We start from the raw sequence: 24695 nt of genomic DNA on the forward strand, positions 1-24695 counted from the left end.
AGAGGCTTGCTGTCACATGTAGATAGTAAACAGAGACTCTGATGTCACGTTCCGACTTTTAGCACACTGCGCCCCCCGACTTTTTGCTGGTACTGCAACTTGCGCATGCGTCTCGTTTATTTCTGTGGACCTGCTCAGAGGACGCATGAAATGAACGCTGGGAACGCGTTTCAAAAGAAGTACATTTTAAGATAGCTAGTAGCTCTCAACTGTCCTTATCTGGCAATAACCAGGTTTCCATCCAAGGAGTTTTTGCGAAAAAATATTTAGCGCTTCAAATTTTTTTACCGATTATAGCTGATGGAAATGCTAATTATCGATAAAATGTTGAACATGTCGAAATAATATTTTTCCGTTCAACTTTAGCGTATAAATTCCATATAGATACTTCAGATGTCGCAAAAATTACATTGGAAACACTTTTTGTCGGAAAAAAAGGGCTTTAACGCAGATAAATGTGTCACATGATACATTTTCATCACGTGCAATCAAAACGAGAATAGCGGAGCGGTTCGCATGGTCTGATGAAGAGCCTCGTTATTTCTCGTGATGAGCCAATGCAGTAGCGGATAGGCTGGGTCTCCTGCTACTAAAATGGGTACCTGAACTCCCTCCACATCAACTGTAGCCTGGGGGTGTCTCTCCACCTGTTAAACCATTCCTGTTTTGGGGGTCATCTCATTGTTGCCCCTCTAGTGCACCTGTTGTTAATTTCATTAACACCACAGCAGCTGAAACTGATTAACAACCCCTCTGGATGTCTAAATAATACAAAACATGATACGCAATCAAAACGAGAATAGTGGAGCGGTTCGCATGGTCTGATGAAGAGACTCGTTAGGTAGTTTACTGTGCCAGTCAAAATATTTAATAAACCGTGTGTTTCATTATCTAAACATTTTTTTCTTATTATTAAATGGCAGGTGTTTTAGCATATATGAGAAATTCTCTCATTAATAACTTGTTTTTTTTTGATTAAACGTCGTTATTTTGTATTAATTCAAATTTCAGTTTTAATTAAAAACCTTAAGGGAAGCAGGTTACAGTACTAATGCAGTTGTTATCGCACTGAGAAGGGATGTTGAAAGGTAGGCTCACCTGTACAGATCCGATGCTGCAAACACAGCTGCATCATGGGCACTTCCAGGAGTGCCAACGCAAATGTCTCGTTTCATGCACCTGTCATCAACAAGGGCCTGGAGAACAATAGATGGCCACCCTTTGCGATTAATGTAATCGCGGTAGCCTTCCGTCGGGGGAAGAATATGCACATCCGTGCCATTCAGCGCACCGTAAATCTGTGGCACAAGATGCTACAGTCGGAAGCCTGATATAACGCCGCATTAATTTTTCTTTAATAGCGGTGCACACAGCATATACACATCGATGGACGGTAGTTTAACTAACCCCGAAAGTTTCTCCAACTACTCTATACTTGGTGCAGGTTGCCAGCTTGTAAAGGGCGATGTCAATCCGCTTTTGGGTTGGAACCGGTGGTCGGTGGCAACCTGTGATGGGCGCAACATCTTATTCCGTTGTCTCTCCCATACCCGTGGGTTTCGTCGCACTGGGGTACTTTCTTCGAGCTCTAGGGCTATCAGACAAGCAACTGCTTCATTCTGCTGTCGTCTTCGGATATTATGTACAATTCCAATTATTTGTGAAACTGAAATAACAGTAAGCTGGCAAATTTCAAAAAACTGTCTGAATAATCTCTCCATTTCTTTGTTTCTTTGTTTAGTGGAGGGGGTGTAATGTGGAAAACAAAAGGTAGATAATTTGCGACATACACAAAATTATGTATGGAAATGGCTCAAGGGCAGATTTTTTTTCGGGATACAACAAAACTTATGCAACAGTTCTTTTTGTAGGGGATGACATCATCACGCACACCATTTTATCGATAAAAAGCCAGTTGGATGGAAACAGGCTGGAGACAGCAAATTTCGCACATTTTTTAAACGTATATTCTGTTTGTTGATAACAAAACGTCGCAAAAAACTGGATGGAAACTTGGCTAGTGTAAATGAGTAATGCCAAGTCATAGCACCCAGTTCCTTGAGATCAGTAATCCACTGGATTCTGAAAACAGATAGATAATATAACACAAAGTGACATAAGACAACATAAAGTTCACCTAACACTGCTCAGATTGTGCTCTCATGTGTTAGACTGACTCCAACTGCTAAAACAATGTACAGCTGAAAAAAAAATCTGTCTAACAGACTGCAGGCCTGCCTTACAGAAATTTGCCCATTATGATCTGCACATACCACACCTGTCGTCCCTCATCATCTGCAGATCCTACCAAGAGTTTGCATATTTTGGTGTGGGTTATTTTCTCCTAAAATATTTACCTTCTGTCTTGTCACCTTACATTGCTTTGTGTCAAATTATTAAATACTTTGTGAAATATTTTGTTACAGCAATTTATTTGGATGGATCAGTTTAAAAGAAAGATCACTTGATTGATATCTACATGGAAGGATGAAGGTGGGCTACACCATTGGTAATAATGCCTTTGAGTATGTCTAAAAATGACAAGACAAAAGGAAGGTGAAAAACACAGTGTACTGGCTTGAAGAAGCGATCTCAGTGATTGGGGCACAATAAGCAGAAAAGGAGATTTCAGCTGAACTATGTCAAGAACTACTGAGAGACATATACTCTGGTGGGGTTTTAGTGCAGGGGTGGGCAACATCGTCCTGGAGGACCCTTGTGCTTGCAGGTTTTGGTTCCAACCTAGTTTTGTTAAAGAGATATCAATTATTGCTGTTGAAGGTCTTATTGCTCAAGCAATGTAATGCTTTATTTGAGTTGTCTCGCGTGTTAAGATTGCCCACCCTTATTTGTTCATTTTAGTCCTAATCAGCTGCATTCATTGTTATAATGGCTGCTTATTAGCAATAAGATGCAAATGACAAAGGAGCCAGCAGTTCTCCATCTAGTTTGTTTCCACTTACATCTGTGTGTATTCATCATGAACTATCCAAATAAAAAATATTTGGAAGGATATTAAAAAGTAAAAGTGAAGGACTGAGAATTACTAAACTTCAGCCTACAAATCATTTTGACAATATCCTTTGTAAAAGAGGACACAATGATGATGTTAAAGAGTTGGGGCACTACCTTGGTGATCCCATATAACTGAAAAAGTTCACAATAATATAGAACACAACATGTTCTGGAGTTTATCTTTTCACATAGGAACTCAGAATTGGAGCAAAATGGCTGGTTCCAGGATTATATGGTGACTCGGCCGAGAAGGGTGGGTCCAGGAGGGCGAAAATGGAAATGATGTCAGCGGTGGAGTCAGTCTTCTATTCTGCAGAGGGAGGAAGAGAGAAGGCATTAGACCACAGTGCCAACCCCTGGTTTGGTGGGTAATTACCACCAGCAGAGCCCTTAAGCTCCCTCCCATGCGTACACGCGTGACACCTTGGAAAGAAACAAATCTGCAATATAAGAATGATCTGAAATGACAAAATGAAAACACCACCATGCCATAAAATTAAATAGGATCTGTTACTGGCAAGGATTGGTCTCTAATTAAGAAATCAGGATGGTTTTCCAGTACTGACTTTGCCTACCCTTGTTTAAGTACATAAAATAAATCCTTTAATACATCTATCATTTAACTTTTGCAAAAAAAAAAAAAAAAGCTGCACTAAAAGAAAGGACAGTAGTCTGATGAAGATTGGAAATAACCCTTGTGGTCAGAGGAGCCAATCTTCACTCTCCTTTTAACAAGCAGATAGGCTATGTGTGATGGACAACAAACAAAGTCTACAGGACTCAATGTTTGATTCTCACAGTGAAGTGTCCTGATGACATTGTTTTGGTGTGAAGTGGATATTCTTCGCATGGTTTCTCTAAGATGAGATGTTTAATGACAACAAAGTCAAAGCAAATTTGAATGATCATATTCCTCCAACAGTGCTAGTATACAGTGGTGACTCTGAACGTGCACCAATCCTGCCATGAATTGGCCCAACATCAGCAGATGTCTGACTCTGCTTGCCTCTGTTGCCCTACCCAACCACCATGTTGCTTTAGCCACTGTCTTAAAATTAAAGGGAATCCTGCGAATAATGGTAATGCTCATCAGTGAAAAATGTGGCTGCTTTTGGATTCCTCGGTTATTAGCTTTAAAAACTGAGTTGCTGCATTTGAGCCTGGGCTAATTGCTGTACTAAGTAATGTACATTGTATTTTTGCGATTGCCATGTTGCATTAACTATTGTATGTATTATTATTATAGTGAATGCAAGTGACAATTCGGTTTTACTGTGATATGACAATAAAGCCACTAAAATAAAAGTACAATCAAAATGTATGTGGAAACTGAATAGTTTAAAGAGCCTGACAATGGTAATCCCAGACAGAGTACCACAATACAATTAAGCACTTATGTGAAATTTTTGAACAGTGTTTGAGAAAGCACCACTAATTTGAACACACACACACAAATAATGGACCTTGCTAATGGAAATATGGTGTAGCAATCGGTCCAAAACAATCCTAACACTTGTAGAATTAATGTCAAAGTCCATTAATACTGTTCAGGCATTAAAATGATGGCCAAAAGCAACATAAAAACAATTAAGAAGACTATTTTCTCTGGGCCGAGAACCCTGATCTGACACCTCTAGCAGCTGTTATCACAGTACCAATGAACTTTACGTTGCACATTTTAGTCAGTTAAACTGTTAAAACGTACTTGCTCAAAAACATAAGAAATCAAGACTTCATCGCATTCTTTCCTACCTGCGTGTTCAGCATCTTCGGCAGCGGACAGATCTATCCTGCGCACGCGCAGCTCACAACATGTCCATTTCTCTAAATATCCTACCCGCCCCCACTCGAGCCGACACGGGTGCTGATGCTGTAAAAAAAGAAAGCATTTAGTCAAGGTGGGCCACGCGCACACTGTCTGCCTCACACCAACAACTGTAAAGCAGAAACTGTACTTCAAGGATGATTGTCTTATGCTGCAGACCCGAAAACAAATTAAAAGTTTCGTGGAGGTCTACAACGAACTACGGCCCCTATACATACACACACCAGTCCAGCCTAAGCGCAAGTTGAATCTGAACAAGTCGGTGTCATATAAACCGCTATGTAAAAACTATTTCAAAAATTAAGATGACACTGACACGCTTTTCTTTATTATTTTTTACTTTTTGTAAACTCTTTCGTCTTGAGTTCAACGTCCCTACAATGAATTACCAGACAATGCCAATGCGTTCGGCGATATACAAGAACCAGAATGCCCTGCGAGACTGCAGTGGCTGAGGCATGCAACTCATTCTTCAGTTTGAAGGTGACTGACTAGAACGAAAGCTTCGCGGGCGCGCGCCGCAGCGGCTCCTTATCGGCACGGCGGCAATTCTTTGTTCGCCTCTCCTCTGCCCGCACGGCAGCCAGGGCACTTCCCCCGACATGCGCGGCTAACTTATACCTTTAACTTGGTCATGAGCAAATGTCTTGGAGGGCCGGAGCATTATTGCCAAAATCAGCGTCTTTTTCTAGTACCCTGTGTATCATTCATCGCGTTGCCAGGCAGCCACCATGCACCTATAGATGTCCACGGCGCACTGCCCATGCACAATTGTGTTGGAAACTGACAGCTGCCCCGAGCTTCTTCGTCAGTGGGCTCCACGTATGTTGGAGAGCCTCGGCACATCGCCGCGGTCTTTCGAATGTGCTACACATTAAAGCTGATAGCAGATTTGGCCAGCGGTAAGCGGGTGAAGAATCACGGCAACAATTAAGCGCATTGTCTGATGCCAGCACTGTCTCGTGGGATCTCCCCGCCCCTTCGCTAACCATCGGTACAAAGACGTCGCGTTGCTGTCCGTTTGCGCTGCAGGGGAACTGCAGGCGTTGAACGACAGCTCCAATTAACCGAAGCGTGGAGAGGAAATGCTGTAGTAATCTAAAATAGAAAATTTCCCTTGTTTTAAATAAATAAATAAATAAACGAAATAAAAGAAAGCGAAATGGGTGTTTCTTCCCTCCTATTGACACCACGTGATGAAGCTCGCTGGCCAATCTCTGGAATGCCTGGACACCCGGGGGGCCCCAGAATCTGAATGCACCGGTTAAGGTTTATTATAAATAGGGCTTAAAAATGCAGCGCATTCTCTTGGTCGCGTGAAAAGGGCAGGGTTAGCGGTACAGACTGCCCGCTTTTCTTTTTTTTATCACCTCAGTCTTTTGTTTTTATTTTTTCTTTATAATCCATATCGGCAACACCATTGTTGAATACTTTCTATTTTTTAATATTTCCCATCGCTTTCAGTCATTCAGAGGCCAGTTGCATGCATTATTTGTCTCCAAAAATGGTTTGCGAGACGAAAATCGTTGCGGATGAACATGAATCTATACCTGGGACCAAAAAAGAAGCGATGATCGTCTCTTCCTCGCAATTGTGGAGCTCATCGCAGCCGCACACGTCTAACGTTCTCGAGGAGAACGCGAAAAGAGACGCGGTATTTATTCGCGAGTTTCAGCTTTCCGATCAAGACGAGGTGCGCCGCATCTTTTATGAAGGGATAATGGAGAGGATACCAAATACTGCATTTCGGGGTTTAAAGCAGCAGAGCAAAATACAGATAATGTATGGTTTTCTGACAAGTAAGTGTGTATGTCTGGAAAATGAGCTTAACGTTTTTCTTTTAAAAATCAGATGCTTAAGGCTCAATACAATAAAACGCTCAGGTTTTATGGTTTATGTTTCTTACTTGGAGATATATGCAGTGCATGTATGTATATAGATATAGATAGATAGATACTGTGCATATATATATATATATATGTATATATATATGTTATAACATTGCGCTCTTTTTGTTAATTTCTTACTTTGATGTAGATAAAGCAAAAGCCGTTATTTTTACGAGTTACTCAAAAGTACATCGATGTTCTGACGCTGATCCTCAATTTGAACTTGAGAGTTAAACCCTTCATATCTGTTTTTACTATGTTTTGTCAAATTCCATTTTCTGTTGAAATCTTCTCAGATGGCGGGCGCTTTTGACACAGCTAAAGGGACGAGCAAAAATGAATATTAGTCAGTTCTTACGGTAGGTTTAGGGTTAAGTGACGGGGAGGGAGACGTTCCAGACGCCCCTCTATACTGGCATGTTGCGCCACTATGCATGCTGCCGGTTGCATGCTTGCAGCCTGACAAGGGATGTATGTGCAGCGTGTACTACGCTGTCCGAAATGAATGAATGAAGGGGTGTGCCCACGGGAGCGCGCTGCGCTCTCCCGCTTCTGCCAGCCACGCGCAACACCCGCCCCTTTCCCCCCGCTGTTGCCCAACGGGTTTTCTTATATTTTATTCATATATATATATATATATATATATATATATATATATATATATATATATATATATATATACATACACATATATATATATATATATATATATATATATATATATATATATATATATATATATATATAATGTCGGTGCAAATGTTGAAAGCCGAACCCCTGTTCGCCAACAGTTATGACACCGACGCAGTAAAACAATGGCCCGCGAAGGGCTAGCGCAAAAACACGTAATGCAGTGATATCCGGAGGAAGCGCGGCACCGCGTGGCCGTGGCGCATTCTCCGGTGTTGCAAGGTGGTGATGCAGGGGTCTACGCATCTGCTGAATTATATAAACGGTGCCAAATAAGAAGTGAAAAAAATCTGGTATATTTCGAAAATAATTTGTAATAATTGTATACCAGTTATGTGCCAGATATCCGTTACCAGCATGCCTCCCTACAGCGTTAACACAATAGCACACCGAGATTTACAAGTTTTATATTTAAGTATTTGCATATTTTAAATGTTATGTTTTCAGTGTTAATGTACTTGTATGCTTCTTTGTATTTTCGCTGGGGTTTCTTCTCCGAAATCAACATTTGATTCTCTTTTCTGACAGGTATCGTTTATCTCTCTCCCTTGTCTCCTTAGTAATGTGCTTTTTTGTCACCAAGTCCATGGCGCTGACCTGCTGCGTGCCCTTCCTTTTAATGGCCGCAAGGTACTACTTCAGCAGAAAAGTTATCCTAAGCTATCTCGATTGCGCTCTTCACACGGACATGTCTGATATTGAGCAATATTACATGAAACCCACAGGTAAGGTTGATTCAGAACAAGGCACAATGATTTGAGTTTCATTTTGGACAGTGACATGGTATAAGAGCCTTCAGGTCAACCAGCAGTTGCTCCAAATGCAGATAGGCATGAAAAGACAACCTGAGGAACAGGCATAGTAAACACTGAAAGTTAAAATAAAACTCATTAACACTGCTGCAACCCAGTGACACATTTTTAATCTTGTTTAGAAAACAATTGAATAAAATGTGCAGTATAATCTTTAACCATGATGTTTCAGAGAGAGACAGCAGGTGGGCAAAGTCGATCATAAGTGCTGTATTTCCTTTAGAAAATACTACTTGAAATGTATTGTTCTTTTTGTAACTTCTGTGTATGACCTTCATGTATTTAAGTGTCTGATACATTGTATGCAAGTATCTAAATAATCTACAACATGTAAGGTTATGATATCTCAAGTTGGTCACTGGGTAGGGCAAAGGTGCACTTCTCTAATATGGCACGTCAAGTCTGCCTCTTGCTAATGCCTTTTGTCTAATTTGTTAGAATTCTTGGAGACCGCCTGGTGGCAGCAGATGTAACTGGAATGCTTTGCAAGAGAGGTGCCGTCACAGGTCATTTGATGGTTCGAGAGGGGTTTAAAAGTCACCTGCACCCTCAGCACAGTGAGTCTGGAGCTGGGGGGGGGGAGGAGTTTGGCAAGGGTGGTGTAGGAGGGTGGAATCTGAGTAGATGGGAATCCTAAGAAGCATAAGAAGAGCAGAATGTGTTACATCGAGTGTTATTTAGACATGAGATTTAACTGTTTAGTTTAATTGGAAATTATGTTTCTCTTACTTGCTTTCTTTTAGTGTACATACTGTACTTATTTGTAGAATATACTTCTTAAAAAACATTAATTCCATTTGCTTTTACATTGCTTCTTGCATTTTAGGCAGGCTTGTCATTTCCACTTTCACAGATTTTTAAATATGTAGGGAGCTGTAAAATTTGTAAAGAAAAAGAAATTATACTCTGCAGTAATATTACTCAGTACTGTTGTAAGGAGCTTGGTTAATTAAAAACAAATATACATCACTTTTTCATATGATCATTAAGAGTTTTACCAGTTTACACAACATTCCAGTCTTTTAATAGTTTTGAGGTGGGCCGCCAGTTCTGCTTCATTTTCCCAATGCTACTAAAGGAAATTATTTTCTGTACTTTTTTTCTACTGCAAGTTGTAATGCAAACAGACTGAAAAGGAAAATATGTGAGGTAGGCCACATAACTCTTGGCCTACTTCCATACCCAATACCAAAAATAATGTCTTCTCTCTGGGCAATCTGTGTAAAAGTATAAATGTTTACATTTAGACTTTTATTTTTATATGTCCTTGTAATAGCTATCTGTCCCTGTTATTTAAAGCAAATCTTTAATATGATACAAGAAATTACAAATATTCAGACATTAGTTACTCCATTTCATTCCATGGATCATTATTTTTAAATCTTTATTACAGTGGTTTTTCCAAATCCATGTTTCACTAAGCTTTGACAGTTAAGAAAGAAGCAGAGAAGTTCACAGTCTCCCTTTCATGAAAATCACTGTATCTTGGATCACTCTGACTCATCTATGCCCTGTTTAATGGAACTACTGTAGTAATGAATATTTGATGTTTCACAAATATAATCCTGCACAGACACAACACTGTACAAACTGTTATGCATCATTTTTGTGTTGGTGTCAGGCAGGACTAAAATATCAATTGCTTAATATTATATAAAAGTTAAACCTCAGTCATCTTATGAGACCCCATACCATCATCAAACATTAAGCTGAGCCAGCAGTTAAAAGAAAAGAAAATATGAACTTTGTGTTATATAAGAAATTTGACAAACGCGAGGCGGCCATTCAAGTCCATCAAGCTTGTTTGTTTATCTGATAGCTTATCTTTTCTAATATAAAGAGAGAATAAATGGTGGAACTTTTCTTGAACGTTCTTTACAGTGAAAAATGCATTCCTAAAATAGCCCACCATCCCAAGTGTTAGACTAACATGAAATATATGCCATTATGTTCTTCCCTGGAGTCAGTTCAGTCACAGTCACCTCATTTGTTCTTTTCATATTTTTGCTCATATGACCAGAAAGCTATTGCATTTTTCAGCACTAGACTTCCATTGCCAACTTTTACCAGCAACAATTTCTGACATTTGATTACACAAGGACACCGTTTCTCTTTTACAGATGAATGTTTGAATAGTACAAACACTACATTGAATAAAGGTCTTATGTTTTGGACAAGAGAAAGTAAAGTCTTCTTTTGAATATATAAAATAAAACAGTAGCCTTAACAGCCATCAACTTCAGATTTTGTCAGTAACAAATATGATTCTTGATCCAGATGTGACATCTTCATAATACCCAACTTTAAAGCATCATCAGTTTTGTCTCTAGTTATATTCAGAATTCATTGGTATGTCGTTCCATTTAATATAGTAAAATTATGAAAATAAATGTTGCATTATTTTAATCAAAAGCAAAATTGCTCCTTCATCCAATTAATTGCTAAATTATTCAGATTCAAATGTGCCTTTAGATGTAAACTCTGCCTTATTACACTTGGCTGGAAAAACAATCAGTGCAGAGGCTTGTATATGTAGGTATACTTCACAGAAGAACTGGTGAACACTGTCAGCGAAGAGCATAAGGTTGTCACTGTAACCAATTTAGTCACCTAATCAGAAGCCAGTTTTTTGGTGTAACTGGACATTAATGTAAGGGAAATGTACTGTTATTCATTAAGTTCCATACAACCTTTATTTGGGGACTCAGCTTTGTGAAATGCTCTAAAGAAACAAAGTCCAGACTCAGAGCTTATTCGGAATCATCACAAAATAAAATTAGCTTCTGCTTAAAAGCCTAGCTACAACATACATCTTCATCCTTATGACACCCTGAGGAGTTAAGTAGGTATTTTATACACAATAGTACATGTGTATCAATAAATCAAAGAACCTATACCTTTGAATACAGTCTGAGTCACTACTGTGCCATTAAAAAAGTTTGTATGCCACTGCCGTTAACCGTCCACTAAATCAAGGCACAAATGGTGGCATTCAACGCGATAAAACCTCAGCTATTTCAGAGAAGATGCCCATATTTATCTGGCAGTCCATTGGTGCGGGATTGGTCAAGGGGTAGTTATGTAGTTACAGTTTTATTTTAATGCAATCAAATGAGACCCCTTGTTGAATGGATTGCAGTTTTATTGAACAACGAGTCACCCTTCACATTGGAGAAATGTTACATTTCTGGCTTGAAAAATAGTATACTATGTAAACTATTAAACAATTACTATTACTATTAAAATCCTTCCACAAAAACCTTTCACCTTTTAATTGGGGACGGAAAGACAAAACACTTAAAGATAAATAGGTCTTAACTTGACTTTGAATACTGACGTTAACTTTTTGAAGCAAACAGGCATCTAGGCACAGGAAGGCGTCAAGTCAATACAATCATAGCAAGACTTACCCAGTACAACAAGCAAAACATTGTACTGGACAAGTTTCCTGTCTGTTATTGCATGCTTGACCTTTCAGCAGTGGCCAAGTAACTTGATTCAGGGAAACAGATCTTAGGGTGGGGGGCTTGATAAATTCAATCAAGGTCACACTTGGCTATTAACCACAGTGTTGCTGTGATTGGCACAGAGGAGCTGGATGTGTTAGCAGTTCTTTTTAACATTCAAATTCAGAATTCAAGAGTATTCAGAAAAATTAGTCCAATAAGTTATTGAATTGCCCTAAACACCCCATCATCTCTCTGTTTTTCTTAGTCAACCAAACATTCTAAAAAGTTCAACATTGTAAAAATATGTCAGGATAAGCAGTTTGCCTTTCTATTGTTATATTTAAGGGTCTTTTCTTACAGTTCTAAAATAATTCTTTTATAGAGTATGTTATTCCTAAAATACACTAAACAGTCTACTTTTATGCGTGAACATACAAACATTGTACAATATATGTAAGCAAGGAATATGTTAAAAGTCATTTATATGAGTATAGCAGAATATACACATATAGCAACATAACCACTTAAAGAATAAGTCAGTTAAATTTAATTTATTAGTTATATTTAGAGCACACTATACCATGTAGGTCAAGAAACTGTCAAACTGGGAACAATTATTTGAAGTACAGATAACTTGCATATGAAGCCATGACCAACACCAAAAAATAAAACACATTGTTCACAATTGTTATTGTGTATATTTTAAATTACTCTGTGGCATCTTTAATTAAAACTATTGAAAAGCCATATAAACTTCTATAGGCCAGCTTGAATTTGGGGAAGCAGTGTGGTGTAGGTGATTGCAATATTGTCTGACATCTCCAGAGACTTGAATGCAAATCCTGGCTTGGTCATTGACTCCGTGAAGTTTGTACATTCTGCAACTGCCTTTTTGGGGCTAACCCCAGGTATCCTGGTTATTCTGCCACTATGAGGGTAATTGCCAATCAGCCATTCATCTTTCAAACCCTGCTAATCCAATTCACAGTCATGGGGAGATGGGAATCTAATTGGCCCTTGATAGGAGGGCTATGGTAGGTTAATCAGTAACCTTGAATTATCCCTGTATGAGTGCAAAATGGCAGTCCGAGGAAGCAATTACCTGGTTAAGATACTAACCAAATTAAAGCAAGTCCAACTTCTGTCATGATGTGGCTATATAGCAAACTAAAACACTTTATCTTTCTATATGATGACCTGCATTCCGCATTTTCCTCTTCAGTGAACTTTGAATGAACTAGAAGTCATGTTCATTATATGGGCATTCAGTAATTTGCATTTTAAAATAATAGTGAAAAATATTTAAACGTTTACTTATGAATTTTCTAACCAGTGTGAAAATCCCTTGCGGCATGAGTCTCTATTCCATTATCATAATAATATAATTGTCCTATAGTATTTAGTTTTGTTGAAGTTTTTACATGTGCCTCTTTGTGATCCACATAAAATGGAATCATATCCAATAAATGCATAATTTTAACAAGCTGGATCAGCTCCAATTTAATCAAGTTATCAGACTGGATTATCTATGGTGCCTTTTACAGATGCATCTCAAACAAGGTGAAGCTGAATATTGTACCAAGCATATAACAATGCAAAAATAAGATTATATTAAAAGAAGGTAAAGTACTTTCTTCAGAAGGGAGCAGTTCTAATATCCAGACAGAAAAAACAAAGGTCCTAAATCTGAATTGCAAAGTGATACATTATTAATAGTTTGGTTCTAATGGCTCTTAGAAAGGTACCAGTGAACATTCTATGTGTTAATGCATAGCCAGTTATAGGTATTTGTAGAATCCCTCCAGAGCTGTAAGGCGGCACTCAGACAATTACCCTGAAGAGCCCCCAAAACTTCAGTCAGTGAAAATGCTGGGGTTAAAACCACGGCATTCAGTCTAATTATCTTGTGCACTAATGTAGACAGAAGGCAGTGTACAGGTAGTTAGGCACAGAAGCCATCTGAGGACAAAAGTACAAGATAGATAGATAGATAGATAGATACTTTATTAATCCCAAGGGGAAATTCACAAAGATATACTTTTCAAATATTCTGAGAGTTGTGAACTTGCTGTAGCATATGTCTGTCTTTTATTGCAATGCCATACAAACTAACATTTTAACAACATGCAACACTGCAGATTTTCTGTGAGTCAATAGAAACAGTGAAGCCAGGAACTCTTCGTTTTCTTGACGGATATATTCAGGTATATCTTCCAAACCGTGTTTATTGTGGTTCTTTAGTCTATGAAGCAGTCATTGAAGTTTCTATCATTGGCTCACTGTGTTAAAGTAGGAGTTCTTTTATTTATGCTTTTCTCTGTAAAAGGGAAGTACATTTTAAATGAATATGAAAGATTAAAAGACAATCGTACCAAATAAAACTATATTTTATTATTATGCTTTTCCTAAAGAGAACATTCTACTTGGGCATATTATACAAAGTAGCTTCCACATCTCTATATTTGAAGCACTGATGCGATTAGTAATATTTATTATGCTCCTCTTTTTACACAAAATGGTTAATGTTCATTAATGTGTAAACCGAGATTTGCTGATTATGAAACTAACTTCATTAATGATGTTTTCCCAATGGCAAATACAAGATCCTTCCATCTATTTTACCAGTCAGTTTTTCAAACACAGCTTTGTGGGGACCTGTAACCCATCATAGAACCATGAGGCACAAGGCAGGAACCAGGTCTAGATGGGACACTAGTACTTCACGGAATACACTCCTTTACAGACTCACACACACTTGTTAAACTAATATGTAAGTGTATGAAATTTGGGGGGCGGCACAGTGGCGCAGAGGTAGCGCTACTGCCTCACAGTTAGGAGACCTGGGTTCGCTTCCCGGGTCCTCCCTGCGTGGAGTTTGCATGTTTTCCCCATGTCTGCGTGGGTTTCCTCCCACAGTGTGTCCTGCGGTGATTTGGCACCCTGCCACAATCCAAAGACATGCAGGTTAGGTGGATTGGCGGTTCTAAATTGGCCCTAGTGTGTGCTTGGTGTGTGGGTGTGTTTGTGTGTGTCCTGCGGTGGGTTGTGCCCTTTGTTGGCTGGGATTGGCTCCAGCAGACCCCTGTGACCCTGTTTTCGGATTCAGCGGGTTGGAAGATGGATGGATGAAATGTGGGAGGGAAGTGAATGATCTGGAGGCTGCTCACACAAACAATCCTCACAGTCTTTGGTACTTCTGGGAATCAAACTCAGGTCCTGTGGATGTGTTAAGCAGCCATTTAAGCTTACAATTCATATAATCACAGACTACAATATAGTAGTAGATTTGTATTCCACATAAGCCATCAAGTGACTCCTAAACCTAGTTAGTCTTCATTCATTTTGATCTAGAAAACAGGATAATGAAGTTGAATTGTGTTGTTAAAGGGAGATGGAAAGACACACACCAATTGCCAGAATCATTAGTTGCATTATCCTGTGATTTCTAAAGGCTGGAATCATTACAGTGTGGAACATTATTTAATAAATCCTTCATACAATTTTCCAACACCTGTTTGGTCAAATAGTTTTATTGTTATAAGAACTTTATATTAGCACCTTAAAAAATCTGTGTCCTTCTGTAGATTTAATACAAAGGTACAATCTACTTCTGTATTGTATAAGGGTTAAGTGCTTTATCACCGAAAAGGAAACCAGTAATTACAGAACAAAATGAAAAGAAATCTAGAGTTCTTATGTACAATTCTAGTGCCCTGATATATTCCATCATGTAGAATGTTACATGTTTATAAAAATGGAGAACACATCACAATTTCTGGTTTTACAGACTTCAATACAGATTTTGTCACAAATGTTAGAAGAGTTTGAAAAATAAAAAGCTTTCATTAAAGTACTTAATCATGACTTGAAACATGATTATTCATGTTGTTTATGGACATCATCTGAAAGTGTCATAGAACACTACAGAGACATCCTGCCACCACTCAGTGTGCTTAATACAATTCAGGGTTACAAGCATGTGTCATTTTAGCATCAGGCACAAGGCAGGGGCAGGTAGGGATCTGCCAAAAGCAGAACTTTCTGCTTGAATATTTAGCCTATGTGACTAAGGAGGAAGGAGCTTTGAGGTTTGTCTAAAGATGGGAGAACTTAAAAGTTTGTGACTTTGTAACAGTTGCACATGTGGTGTTGTTCAATGTCTGTTGAAGGCAGCGTGGTAATTTGAAAATAAGACCTCAAATCATGTAGTCATTCACCAGGTGGAACATTTTGTGATATTACTTTGAGATAAAATGTAAGTTGAGAATTTCATCTTGTAATTAATAGCTACAGTCTTTGACTTTTGGATATACAGTAGTGCAGATTTCATGGGGAGGTTGTCGAGTATCATGAAACAGACTCTATATCTGTTAATTGAGTGGGGTCCTAATCACGAGTCATATATGAAATACATAACTTGGGTCAGGGTCTTCTAGAACGCCTGATGTTACCTGGTGCTTTCAGATATTGGTTTATACTAACTAATGTGCGTTTAGAAATGAAGTGTCATGGAAGTCCCTTCTGCTGTTTGCCAGATTGTTCACAAAAATAACTGCAGACCGTCCATGTTTGGTGTGTTTTTTGTGCCCATAAGGGAGGCAGGAGTCTGCTCCCCAGGTAAATTTCTGTATTCATTGCCTACTACAAGTTCATGCTCCCTTTGTCAATAGTGTTGCCCCTTAGCTGGACTCATACTCCTGTGTATTTTAAGTGTAGTGCTAATCCTAAATTAGGTACATTCTCTTGCATTATTTTCTGTTGCACAGAACTCTGCTACAGCTTTTGCCTGATATCTTAGATTAATTTATTTTATAGTTGAAGAATTTAAGCAGTAACACAGTTGATCCAAAGTTAGATTTTTAAAAAATTGCACTCAATTTTACTACTGAATGAACAGTATTTTGAAACAAAACCTTTGTTGACCTAATCTGGTTTCAGGGAAGAGTAAATCAAAGTAGAAGAACAGCAGTCTCAACATTTGCAGTACTAAACAGTACACCATTTTTGCAGTTCTCTTGCACCCTGGCAGTAGAAGTTAGATTCTGGCAAGTTTTGCAGATATATTACAGATGTACTCTACAATTGTGAGCGTTTAAAACAGCATGCAGTCAGAAAGCAACATTTTTAGTGAATTGTAAATACACAGTGTTAAGGTAATTCCATCACTTGATGACAAAACTGGATAGAGTCACATAGACTGTAATTTGTTCTCTTTTTAAAAGTAGAAGGAAATACAGTGCTGGGTAATGTTGTACACTGACCATTGTTAAAATGGAGCAGTCCCCACTGTGATGAGCACATTTTCCTAACTGCTGGTGACTGGGTAGAGTAGCCTGCCCTAAAAGTATGTGGTCCTGTGCAGCAGTGTTAATCAGTCTCTGGTCAATAGCTTATTGCTGCACATTGCCTGTCAAGAAGCAAGTGGAGCAAGTTGACATCATTTTAGAAGGGTTTTGTGGGAAAATTAAAAATGACTATGTCTTAAAGTGCACAATTTGGATGGAAAGTGAGTAACAGAATACCCAAGAAAAATAGACAAAAGACCAATTATAAAGAAAATGATTGCTTCAAGATGTCATGGTTGAAATGCTATGAAATGTTTGCAGGAAACAGTGTTATTTTTCTTCTTAAAGAGTGGACTTCATTACTAAATGTAAATAACTATTTGTTTAGATTAGAGAAGACAGATGATGGGGAATGTAACAACTAGACCTGTTTTACAGGATGTCTTACTAAGCAGCCACTGTTTATTGCAGGCTCCTGTTTCTGGGTGGCAGTTCTGGATGGCAACATTGTAGGAATTGTGGCAGCCCGGGGAAATGAAGAAGACAACACAGTAGAGTTGCGGCGCATGTCTGTGGATTCCCGCTACCGTGGCATGGGAATCGCCAAAGCACTGGGCAGAAAAGTGTTGGAGTTTGCTATGCTTAACAACTACTCCGCCATTGTGCTTGGCACCACTGCAGTGAAGCTGGCAGCCCACAAGCTGTATGAATCATTGGGCTTTCAGCATGCTGGCGTCAGCGAGGAGTTTACGTTACCGGGGATGAACCATTCCATCCTGGAGAGAATGTTTTTTCAGCTTCGGTACCACCGCTATCGCCTGCAGCTTCGTGAAGAATAAATGCAATTTTGTTTTCTTGTTTTTTTTTTTTTTATTTTATTTATTTTACGCCCCTTCAAATACCACATTTGCAAACACATGTCTTGCTATCAGTGATGTGATTGTTCTGCGGGACAATCATACCTGTTTTTGCAGAGCCTTTTTACGCACATTACATACTCCCACTTATCCATCTCCAGCTTGTGTAAAGGAGCGCGATTGTACAGAGCAATGGAGAATAGGAGCAATCCTCTAGGATGAGGGGAGGGACATCGTTGATTTCAGAAGCACTTTGGCCCTTCCTTACAAAATGTATTCTGCAGCATCTCTGGTTCAGGAAGGCCATTTCCAAATACCTACTCCTAAGCACAGCAACTTGAATTACAGCAGTATTGAAAACCTGGTATGTGTCATATACTGCATTTCCATTTTATTTATTCTACCTTCAAAAAAAATAAATAAATAAAAAAAATAAAAAATATTAATTTGAAAAACCTTGGTGAAAATACGATGTGCTTGTGATCTTATTAAGTGATTCAGGGCTTGCTGCTTGGTAATATTTTTGAATGCTGGTCATACATTTAAATTGTCCTTTTTATTAAAAAATGGCATATACTTTTTTGCATGAAGAGGATAAAAATAAGTGTTTGCTCTTACAAACACACAGCACTGCAAACAAGGCACTGGTTTTAAGCACTTTCTTTTGGATGCATCACCTTCTGCCAAATTACAGAAACTAAATAAGTAAACACATTAAGGACACATAAAGAGAATAAGATAAATACTTGGTGCATCCAAAAAAAGAAAAAAAAAAAAATACATATACCTCTCCATTTTCATTGGTTTCATGTGCCAGCAACAGAGAGACAATGAAACTGAGCCCATTTTGTTGTCTGTTGTTAAAAAAGGGTATCTTAATTTTAATTATTTGCCTTGTCTTTCACATTCATTAATCTGCAACCCTGGGCCAGACCTTTGCATGTGCATTGGAGTCTTAAAATGCTGCTTTTATTTTGGTCTAATGTTTCATTGTTATTTTTAATTTTTTTTTTTTACTGTTGAATTATTATTTAAAATAGTTAAGCTCCTTGGCGAGTCCGTTGCTTGTACTGAATGATGTCATTAGAGCAGGCATTATGGGGGGTTAGAGTCGGTTGCAGTTTCTGTGGTAACACATTTCTCTATTAATGTGCACAGCACAACTGAGACCACTCAAAATAACCAAACAGACAGTAGCACTAATTTCTTTTCCAGACTGACGGCGCTTAAACTTCTAACCAGTTGCCTATCAAAAAACAAAAAAATGTTGACGCTTGCCCACTGAACAAGCTACCTGCTTTAATGACATCACACCTACAAATAGAAGAATGCAGAAGCAATGCAATGCAGCAGTGGCATGTTTCTGTACCTGAATTGTGTGTACAGTGCCTGCCTATTTTTCCTTTATTTTTCTTTTTTTTATTTTTATTTTAACTGAACAAAATACCCTCATTTTTGGACTTGAATACAATTGTGTGTTATTTGTTCAAAGAAATAACTTTTGCATGAAATGTCTTTAGAGGGACGTTATGCAGGAAGAATGTCTTAAACTAAAGTAAGGGAAATGTAATTCTTGAATGCAATTATTGAAATGCTTGGAATTCAGAATGTTTGGAGTGGGGGTGTGGGGGTGGGAGGGCTTTTTTGTCATATTAAATTTTACTTGTGCATTTTTCTTAATTCCATATGATTTGCAGAAGTGCTCTTAACCAAATGACACTTTTTTTCTTCTGTATCAGAGAGGCGCTGGCAGCTTTATGAACAGCATGTAGCACAGCTTCGATGGATGAACATAGAGTTGAACATCCATAAGGATGGGGCATTTTTTAAAATGTTTGTAACTTGAATAGAATGCAGTATACATTTTTTGTTTGGAACAATAATGGAAAGGTACATTTTGGTGTCGCTATTTAACACTACAAGACAAAGAACTCTGGTTGACATTTACCCTAGACAAACTTTCTATGGTGGCCTATGAAAAAAGTCAAGAAAGTTTTAAAAATGACAGCTTTCAAGATAATGGCAACTTCTAAAGATGTATCTGTAAATTATCTACGTTATTTTACTTGTTGTTTTATTATTTGCCATGACCTTGTGTCTCTTGTGAAGCTAACAGAATATATCCTCATCCACAGCTGGTAATAAAGCTGCTGGGCTTGTTTTCCTAGGTAGAATTGGAATCACAATTGCTAAAAAATAATGCTTAGTAATTCCCCTACCAGTTTAGTATTCAGAGCCATAGTAAGTGCTTAGGTGAGACATCTAGGCGACAGGAGGCGGTATGGCTCATAAAAGGCTTGCCTAGAATTTGTAAAGGGTAAAGTCCTATCTCAAGACAGGCAAAGTGAACAGATCACCAACAGGCTATTTCCTTTCAGGAGTAAACATAAAATACTTTTAGTCTGTGGTTTGACCACAATCTACAAAGGTAAAACCCTTGTGTAGAATTTACATAATGGCTTTATATTTTAATCTTGACTTTCACAATTAATGTTGTTTATGCAGTGGCCTTAAACCTCAGTCCAGTCTCCCCTTAATGTCCTCCTTTGCTCCAGGCTATATGGCTTTCCTAGCCATTCTAAGTAGCTCAGCGCCTTCATTCCAAGTGTCCACTGCTACTTTTGTTAAATACTCTGAGAGGAACTCTGATCTTCCTGTACTGAAAATATATGGAGTTCAGAACTGCCATCCCTCATTTATAGTAGTTGACTTATTGGTCATATTAGGTATGTTAGTTGTTTGAAATTATGTTGAATATCATTTCAGAGTTTATTTTTGCTATGATGCAAAATGGTAGCCCAATATATTGTGCAAGTTTTTTTATTTCTTTGCTTAACCAGCGTAATAAAACTGTTAAAAATCAAAATGGCACAAACATCACAAGATAATCCCATGGGGTGGATTCTGCTGTTTGGCTTTTTGATTGCTGTAAATGTGAAATATAACTGGGAAAAATGTAAAAAAAGAAAAAAGAAAATGGGTTTTAGACCAAAATGCCTTAAAATCGCAAAGGTAGAAATTTCTTTTGTGCAAGTTATATTTCAGTCACTTGCATGATTAGTTTCCAGATAACAATTTGTATATATGATTTGAATGGACAGCATCCAGTCCTGGCTGTAGGGTCCTCATGGGATAGGAGGACATCAGGTCACCCAAGTGCTGCCTGTTATAAGAAGAATAAACATCATTAACTTGGGGGCCTGGATTTACTCATAATGGATAAAAACCTTTAATGACTGTAGGTGTTGCTACAGTCAGTTGGCATATACATGCTACTTTCTCAATGATAGGCTGAAAGCATGCTCATTAAATGCATTGACCACTTTTGCTTATTTGATTTTTATTAATCTGTGAAACAGGCACATTTAACTGTACATAACCTTTTTTATTTTTTGTTTTTAGAACTATAGCTAACGAGTTACCCTCCTGGTTCTTTTAAATTTGTAACACGTGGTTTAGGATGGATAGAGTACTATTGCATTATTTACCAGCCCACAGAGGAATGTGCAGTATATCACGTTTTTATACCCTGTACTCTATAACAGTATGGTACATGGAATTCAGTATTTATTGGGGTATTCTGCTGTGAAAACAACACAGTGACTGACCTAACAGGACAGCCTGCTGCTATTCAACAATGATTCTAAAACCCCACAGACACTTCAGTATTTGTTTTAATACAGTGAAGACTAACTGCAATTTGAATAAATGTAGGCATTGGTGAACATTTAAATATATGTTGTAATCATGTTTTTCCTAAGAAGCACCGATTCCTTCATATATCTCACCTTATTGTCCTCTAAATCTCCTTATGTTGGTAGAATAGAGGATTAGTGGGAGCAGAGGGCAACTGGTAAGAAGATTCCAGATTAGTTTTTCTGCCTTTTGTCTGGCAATTTTTCTTGTAAAAGGGAACAAACTTGCTTCATGAAGAAGAGTGGCCATGATCATAGAGAACAAGTGACAACAAATGCCTGGACCATACCATACAGTATCGGGAAATGGAAAGTGATTAGTGGGGGAAAAACAAAAAAGGAGTGCCCCTGGTTTCAGAATGTAGTAATGAGTACACAGCTAGCACAAGTGTCTTGGCCCTTTGTAGACTAAAGTGTGTGATTATGTTTGGGTTTTGTTTATTTATAACATTGTAACATATGAATTTTGGATTGGGAACATTTAGTTTTGTCAATTTTTCTTGTTTGTACATATTTTCTTTTTTGCTGAATACATCTTGTTTGCATTTTAAGAAGCCTTAGCCATTGAATCCAGCAATAAAACTATTCAGATTTGAAAAGGGTAATAAGAAAAAAACCTTGGGGTGTAGAATGATGCAGACAAAGTTTAAACTGAACAGTGAAAGTAACTGATGGCTGGCACAATGCTACTAGATAGCGGTGTCAGAGTGGATTCAGGAAAAAAAAATCTGAGCCTAAGGAAAGGATGTTTTTTATCTAAACTTTTTTATTAGTATCATTATTAATCTTGTTTCTGAAGATGACTTTGTCTGAAGTGTATTGTTGAAAATGTATTCACGCATGTTTTTATCCCCTGCTCCCAAATGGTGTTCAGGTCTTGTGACCAGTATTACATGTCATTTCTAAAAGTGGTCTGCATTAATAACAACATCATTTGAAAAAATATCTCATTGATGTATTACAAGAAAGAAAAAACATTACACTGGCAGTATTTTTTAATTGCTAAACTGGCAGCTGTTTCATTCTTGGCTTTGGCAGCCAAGACTACACTGTTACAAAGTTAATTTAAGTGCAAACGTGAGATTACAATATAAATGTAACTTTAATTCTGGTGTAAATAATAATTCTGTTTATATTACTGTGTAAATGCATTCACCATCTATAACTGTGTGAATAATTTATTCACTTACAGTAAATGCACACATAACTTTTAGAAATGACAGATGTTTCCCCAGGCATGCAGGTCACTTTTTTCACAGTTCTCTATATTCTTAGCTAGCAACATATAATACGGTAACTTGAAGAACACCTTGCCCTTTCAACAGTAGCTCAGAATGTCTAATACTGTGGTTGCTGTACTCCTCAGTGTTCTCTCCTGTTCTGCTGTTTTACTTAAATAGTGTACACGGGTAACAAAAAAACCATGCAGAATAGAGCATTTAGGTTTGCAGGCACTTTAGTAGGCTTTCTGATGGCCACCGGAAACTGTGAGATTCTTCATGACATACACCGTTGTATGTCTGCTGTGACAACATGGTTCTTTTAAGTTTATTTGGTTTAGTATTTTTTTTTTTAAAGGGTAACATTGTAAAGATATAAAGGTATGATTTCTTGCATTATAAAAAAATAGATGTACATAATGTATTAATAAAATGGAACGCTTATGCCTGTTGTATGCCTTCATATTTATTTTTATCTATCTTTAGAGTTAACATGAAATAAGTGATTGAAATATTTATCATGCAGGGGGTATTAGTGTAACATTCAGATGTTTTCACATTGCCTAAAGCTCAAGTACACCACACAACAGTTTTCCTTTCCTTGAGGTTATTCAGAGGATATGTACTGAATGGCAGCACAAAATAAACTTTTTTTTGGTGTCTACCTCAAACATTTCTCAGCATCACTTGAAAGGCGTCTCATATTTCTATATTTCCTAGCCCTAACAAGGCACTCAAAAGGCTTATTTCCTATTAGGTACAGAATGCTGTAAATATAAAACAACTCCACTTTGTAAAGTTCACAAATGTAAGATGGAAAAGTAACTTGGCAAACTTACCAATTTGTGGATTTATTTAATCAAAATGATAGATGCTTTCATGGCAGTCAGTATCACAACTTTTTTTCGTCCTGTTGATGAAGGCTCATGATGCATCCGAAAAAAGCAAGAACAGTATTAGTGCCCTCAAAATTGTGGTGCTGACTTTCATTAGATTTTCAGGGCATCAGCTTGACTAAATTACCTTCTCCCATAAACATACATTTGATCTTAAAATCTGAGTATTTAAAAGAAGTGTAATAAAAAATCATTAGGAAATGCACACAGCAGCAAGTTTGTTAAGAACTGCAGGGTCCTCTGCCATGTGTTCCAATTGGACTATTGATGTTCATTTTATCACAAAATTTGGATGTGAGCAACAGTAGGCTTTGCGCCCTAGGAACCAAGTTATCCAAATTATTTTATAACATTTCAGTACTTATTTAATGTTCTGATGCTGTTCTCTCTGATCATAAAATTTGCCATTATGAGAGCAATTGACAGGAAGAATTCATAATTAATTGCAGAATTATGGTATTTAAGGGTTCCTCGCAGGGGTAGGCAATGTCAATCCTGGAGAACTGCAGGTTTTTGTTCCAACCTAGTTTCTTAATGAGAAGTCAATTATTGCTGATGAAGCACTTATTGCTCAAGTGACATTTTCATGCTTTGTTTTAGTGGTCTTGCTGGTTAAGGTTCCCCACCCTTAATTGCTTATTTAAGTCTTAAACAGCGGCATTCATTGTGTTTAATGGCTCATTATTAGCAATAAGATGTTAATGACAAAGCAGCCAGCAGTTCTCAATCTAGCTTGTTTCTATTTACATCTGTGTGTTTTCATGCATTGTTTTGATTTAATAAAAACGTAATTGAAGATGTAAGAGACTGAAAATTATCCATTTTAGGCTTGTAGAGAAAAGCCAAGCAAAATGACACCTTTTATTGGCTAACTAAAAAGAGTACAATATGCAAGCTTTCGAGGCAACTCAGGCCCCTTCTTCAGGCAAGATGTAATACAGAAACCGAAGTTTCCTGTGTTTATATCCACACACTAGGAAAAGAAACAACAATGGTAAATCTTTAAATGAGAAATCTTAAAAGTAAAAAATTAATAGGTTCATTCAGGCTAAGATTAATTAA

At 37.7% G+C, this 24695-nt stretch overlaps 1 protein-coding gene and 1 long non-coding RNA gene across 4 annotated transcripts; one reads left to right on the top strand and one right to left on the bottom strand.

The window, feature by feature from the left end:
• Positions 1 to 2973: 2973 nt before the first annotated feature.
• Positions 2974 to 5923, bottom strand: LOC120528637. 2 transcript variants are annotated; one of them, XR_005633576.1, is made up of 3 exons: positions 5830 to 5923; positions 4768 to 4885; positions 2974 to 3325 (listed from the first exon to the last, which is right to left on the bottom strand). It is a non-coding gene; the product is annotated as an uncharacterized LOC120528637 (long non-coding RNA). The 2 variants fall into 2 exon arrangements; XR_005633575.1 differs by lacking the exon at positions 5830 to 5923 and adding an exon at positions 5462 to 5807.
• Positions 5924 to 6139: 216 nt separating this feature from the next.
• Positions 6140 to 23188, top strand: nat8l (N-acetyltransferase 8-like). Of its 2 annotated transcripts, XR_005633411.1 has the most exons (4): positions 6140 to 6639; positions 7980 to 8144; positions 17437 to 18186; positions 19562 to 23188. XR_005633411.1 is itself a non-coding variant. In XM_039751720.1 (3 exons), the coding sequence occupies exons 1-3, from the start codon at positions 6324 to 6326 to the stop codon at positions 17802 to 17804; spliced, it is 849 nt and encodes a 282-aa protein (XP_039607654.1). In that variant the 5' UTR covers positions 6140 to 6323; the 3' UTR covers positions 17805 to 23181. The 2 variants fall into 2 exon arrangements, 1 of the variants encoding a protein (XP_039607654.1); XM_039751720.1 differs by having other exon boundaries at positions 17437 to 23181.
• Positions 23189 to 24695: the final 1507 nt, after the last annotated feature.

Source organism: Polypterus senegalus, chromosome 4 (genome assembly GCF_016835505.1).
Source record: "Polypterus senegalus isolate Bchr_013 chromosome 4, ASM1683550v1, whole genome shotgun sequence".
Classification (NCBI taxonomy): Eukaryota; Metazoa; Chordata; class Cladistia; order Polypteriformes; family Polypteridae; genus Polypterus; species Polypterus senegalus.

Bases quoted from the DNA above. Each gene is read 5' to 3' on its own strand.
- nat8l (XM_039751720.1), top strand. From the start codon at position 6,324: ATGCATTATTTGTCTCCAAAAATGGTTTGCGAGACGAAAATCGTTGCG. The intron at 6,640-7,979 runs GTAAGTGTGTAT...TTGTCTCCTTAG, and splicing joins AATGTATGGTTTTCTGACAA to TAATGTGCTTTTTTGTCACC. The intron at 8,145-17,436 runs GTAAGGTTGATT...TGTTTATTGCAG, and splicing joins ATATTACATGAAACCCACAG to GCTCCTGTTTCTGGGTGGCA.